This window comes from Erythrolamprus reginae, chromosome 10, assembly GCF_031021105.1.
Source record: "Erythrolamprus reginae isolate rEryReg1 chromosome 10, rEryReg1.hap1, whole genome shotgun sequence".
NCBI classification, from domain to species: Eukaryota; Metazoa; Chordata; class Lepidosauria; order Squamata; family Dipsadidae; genus Erythrolamprus; species Erythrolamprus reginae.
This window is the reverse complement of record NC_091959.1, coordinates 1,151,163-1,155,873: the sequence shown is the minus strand read 5'-3', so window position 1 is coordinate 1,155,873 and position 4,711 is coordinate 1,151,163. Positions and strand designations below refer to the sequence as shown.

At 46.2% G+C, this 4,711-nt stretch overlaps 1 protein-coding gene across 1 annotated transcript in view; it reads right to left on the bottom strand.

Annotated features, from left to right (window-relative positions):
- Positions 1–265: 265 nt before the first annotated feature.
- Positions 266–4,711, bottom strand: part of ANXA2 (annexin A2) — a 19,315-nt gene continuing 14,869 nt past the window's right edge. The window contains exons 6-8 of the mRNA XM_070762756.1: positions 3,443–3,492; positions 2,446–2,462; positions 266–424 (exon numbers count right to left, since the gene is read on the bottom strand). Of these exons, the coding sequence (XP_070618857.1) occupies positions 266–424; positions 2,446–2,462; positions 3,443–3,492 (226 nt within the window). The remainder of the gene's footprint in view (positions 425–2,445; positions 2,463–3,442; positions 3,493–4,711) is intronic.

Genomic DNA, 4,711 nt, shown 5'->3' with positions numbered 1-4,711 from the left:
CCATTCAAGACCCATTGCAAGGCCTCCTGGAGACCCTCCCCTCCCCATCACAAGACCTCCTAACCACCCAAAGCCCTTATCCAGAGAAAAACACGAGCACTGACCTCCCCTAAAGTCCACTGAAGCCGTTACCTAGCCTGGTAATGAGACGTTTGAAAACCAACCCACCAGCTCAGAGAACGAACCTCCGTTGTTTCTAGCCACTTTCTGTTTTTGCAGCACAAACATCTTCTCCCCGAAGTCAGTGGTTAATTAGTCCCTGAACTCAGAGTCGTCTTCGGCTGTGGCTGATGGGCGCTGGGAGTCGTTGGCTGCAAACAGCCTCCGCTCTCTGCAGCCTGGAAGTTCTCTCCACGTTCCAGCTCCGGAGGAGGCCCTGCGCGATGGACGCTTTCTTGGAGAGCATTTCCGACGATTTTGCACACTACAATTATGTGCCTAATTAAAATTAAGAAATTAGAACACAGTTAAAAGGAGTCATATTTTGCTCACAGCTAATTTCATTAAAGTATTAATGAACAGGACTCGTTTTATGGCTGGAGGGGAAATATTTTCTGCAAACGGCCTGCATGCCAGCTAATTTATTCAGGCATGAAAAACAACCCAATGAGAAATGAGCAGGCTGGGAACTTCTGGTCCTAATTAAAATATTTAAAACACGATGTCTGTTCTGTTTCCATCTAGGCAAATACCTAAGCTTGGAGCCAGCATGGAGCCAATTAACATGGAACTCGCAAACACACAACACCCACAGACTCTGATTAAAGTGTGCATTATTGGACCATACGATGTCGTCGAGCACATGTATGTAAATGTTTAATTAACCCACGTCTGAATCCCTGCAATAGTAAAAAAAATGGTACTTTAATCCCTGCGGGTAGTGGTGGCGCAAGAGCATGCCCTCGTCATGTTTTATAGATGGCCCGATCCTGACCTGAGACGGTATTTGGAACTATCCTGCAAAAAACTCAGTCAAGGAATTTATTTTGGGGGGGTGGGGGAGGATAATTGTATTTTATATTTATATTTAACTGGATTTGTATGCCGCCCCTCTCCAAGGACTCGGGGCAGCTCACAACATATATAAGAGATAATAATAATAATGATAATAATAATAATAATAATAATAATAATAATAATAATAATAATTTATTAGATTTGTATGCCACCCCTCTCCAAAGACTCGGGGCGGCTCACAACAATAATAAAACCAATATTATAGTAGAACAAATAATAAAATCAATCCAATTAATACATAAAAACAATCCATAAAAAGCTACTTTGAAAACTTCCATTACCATTCATTCAACAATCATACTAAAAACATTCTCTTTGTGTACATCAGGGAAACTGAGGATAGCCAAAGACATGGATGCCATCCTTGGAGTAGTTCATTTGGCCCTTAGGTCATCCTTTGACTTAAGTGCCAAAGCCCACTGCAACAACATCGCCAAAAAGGCTTGTTCAAGAGTTGTTAACCTAATGCTACGTAGCTTCTGCTCTGGTAATCTCACACTACTAACCAGAGCATACAAAACTTTCCCCAGACCAATCCTTGAATACAACTCATCTGTCTGGAACCCATACCGCATTTTGGACATAAATGCATTAGAACGTGTCCAGAGATACTTTACGAGAAGAGCCCTCCACTCCTCCACTTGCAATGGAATATCTTACACAACCAGATTTGAAATCCTGGGCTTAGAAAACTTGGAACTACGTCACCTCAAACACGACCTAAGCATAGCCCACAAAATCATCTTTTTTTTCCAATTTTATTTATTGTTTTTGGTACATAAAGAAAAACATCTATTTACATATCATTGCCCGTTTTTTAATATACAATTACAATTTGTCTTTACTTCTGTAATAAAAGAAAGAAAAATGGGAAACTTACTTCAATCCCAAAAGAAAAGTATTAAAATAGAAAAAAGTTGTGAGCGTATACATATATTTACAATAAGCCAATTGAAAAAAAGGTTGTCAAATATTTCAGTACACATATAGTCTGAAATTAACAGTCATTCTGTCTGGTATTTTTTTTAAATCCACTTGTGCCATTTCTCCCATATTTTAATGGTTTCAATTTCTTTTGTTCCCTTAATGTCCCTTGTCATCTCATCCAATTCTGCACATCTGTATACTTTTTTGATAATTTGACCTTTTGAAGGTATATTTTTATTTTTCCAGATCTGGGCGTAAACTGTTCTAGTTGCGGTGATTATGTGTGTGACTAAGTATAATATATGTCTAGGATATCTTTTGTTCCAGATTCCAAGTAAGAAGCCTTCAGGGGTGAATTCTATTTCTCCTTCATGCTCCGATACAAAATCATCTGCTACAATGTCCTTCCTGTCAACGACTACTTCAGCTTCAACCACAACAACACACGAGCACACGACAGATGCAAACTTAAAGTGGAGTCCTGGACTGATATGGACATACCTGACTGCCTGGAAAGTCTGCAAGAAAGAGGAAGAACATGATTGACAGAAGCTGCTACTCTTTGAATGCCTCTTTAGCCAGAACTTGACTGCCCAGATGGCAGTGGAAGGAAATTCAAGGAGGAGCATCCTTCAACTTGAACTTCCTTGAATATGCAGACGGACAGCTCCGGGCAGAAGGAGCCCCTTCTGAATATTTCATCAAGCTCTGCCACCCCCCTGCGGGCTCCGGGAACGCCAGGCGGATCCCCAGCACCGCTAAATGCCCATTAAGATGCCAAATGCCTCTTTTAAAAGGTGCTTAGCCAAACCAGGAACATCACCTGCTCGGCCTCCCCCCCTTCTCCCCCCTCCTGCCCCCCATGGAAAGGAAGGCTGGCTGGAGTTGGAGGAGGAGGTGGGGAGTCACAGGTGCTCAGCTGACACCCCCCCCCCCCAGGGGGCTGTGGAAATAAATTGCAAGGGGTGGGGGGGCAAGGCTGGGCTCTAACTTCCCTGGCTGACCATTTCCTTCCTCCTGCAATGCACGGCTGGGCCTCAAACACACCTGTGCAGTGACAAACTTTTTTTAAAAATCCAATTTTTTTTTAAAGACAAAAGGAAGATGGTGACACATGCACCATGCCAGAAACTTGGCTTTTGCACATAAACAGAAGGGAAAAAAATACCCTGAAATTTAAAAAAAAAAAAAAATCTGAAAAAATTAAAAACCAATAAAATTTTAAAAAGTTGGCAGCCCCCACTGACCGGCACCAACCAAACCGGTCCCAAGACATCATCATGATGCCACCAAGTGGGTTGCTACCTGGAGGAACCCACCTCTGGTGGGGTGGGGGACAGAAAAGACCTTCTTGTAGTGAGGTTGATGTTTGTGGATTGGGGAGGGTGATATCCTGAGTCGTTGGAGCTTGCAGGCTACTTAGCTGTCTTGGGGTGTTACCTAGATGGCTCATGAAACGTCCACCATCCTCCTCCGGCTCCTCCTCTACTCCACAAACCTTTCTCCTTTCCAGCAATGATGACGTTCCCTGGTAGGGTGATAAAACGTCTACAGGAAAACAACGCAGGCTCAGAGAGACCACCAAGGACGGACCGCTCCCAAAGAACTCCATATGCAAGGGCCCCAGTCGTTCAGCCAGGCCCTTTCCCACCCCAGATTCGTGGCCAAAGTCAAACAGACCCCCAAGTTGGCTCTCCCTCCCCAACCCACCCACCCAACCCTCCGCTCGCCTCCCCCACCGGAGCCTCTGGCCAAACGCTCCCAATTTCGACCTCCTGCCTTTGTGTGCTTGAAAAAGGCCCGTCCAGCCAGCCAGGGAGGAGGGAGGTGAGCCTGCTCCCCTCCCTCCCTCCCCCCCACCCCCCCACCCTGGATAAAAGTGACAGCCCACCTAATTAGGCCTAATAAAGCTCCAACCACCGGAGCCAGGCAGGAGCGATCTAAGAGAAGGTGGCATTGACCCACAGAAGGGAACAGGTGCCGCCTTCAGGCAGCTCCAGCAAAGATTCATCTCGCTTCTTCCCCCCCCCCAATCTGCCTCCCCCCCCCATGAGTGCAAGTGGGCGCGAAGCGTATTCAAGGAGGGTGTTTTTCTCCCCCCCCCCACTTCTTAGATCAAGAACAAAAAGAAGGTAGAAGGAGAAGAAGAAAGAGGGGCAGCCCCCACCCATCTCATATGAAAAAAGAGGAGGGGGGGCGCTGACAATTTCTCCCCTCCTTCCCCGCATCCCCACCCCCACCACCACACTCCGTATTCTATTTCATAATATCACTTAAAGCCTCGTCCTTTGAATCCCAGGCAGCTCTTTCTTGGGGGGCGAATCAAAAGTTCTTCAGAAGGAAACAAATCAGGTTTCGGCACCCGACACACTCACACACACACACAAACACAGGGGGCCCTGCCTCGCTTCCTCCCCCCCTTGCCCACTTTCTTCCTTCGTTCCTGCTTTGTGCTCGGAAGAAAGGAGCCCCCCCCCCCCACCGTGGAAGGGGCAGAGTTGAGGAAGATGCTTAAGTAATTATTAGTGCTGAGTTCGCGGCATCCCCGCCTGCCAACAACCAACATTGCACGGAGCCCAGAGAGGAGGAGGAGGAGGAGAGGGCGAAGTCAGCCGGGTGGAGAACAGAATGAAGTCGGGCACAGCAGATGGAAACAAGCCCATCCTTCCCCTTCCTTTCCTTTCCTTTCCTTCTATCTTTCCTCCTTTCCTTCTATCTTTCCTCCTTTCCTTTCTTTTCCTTCTATCTTCCCTCCTTTCCTTTCCTT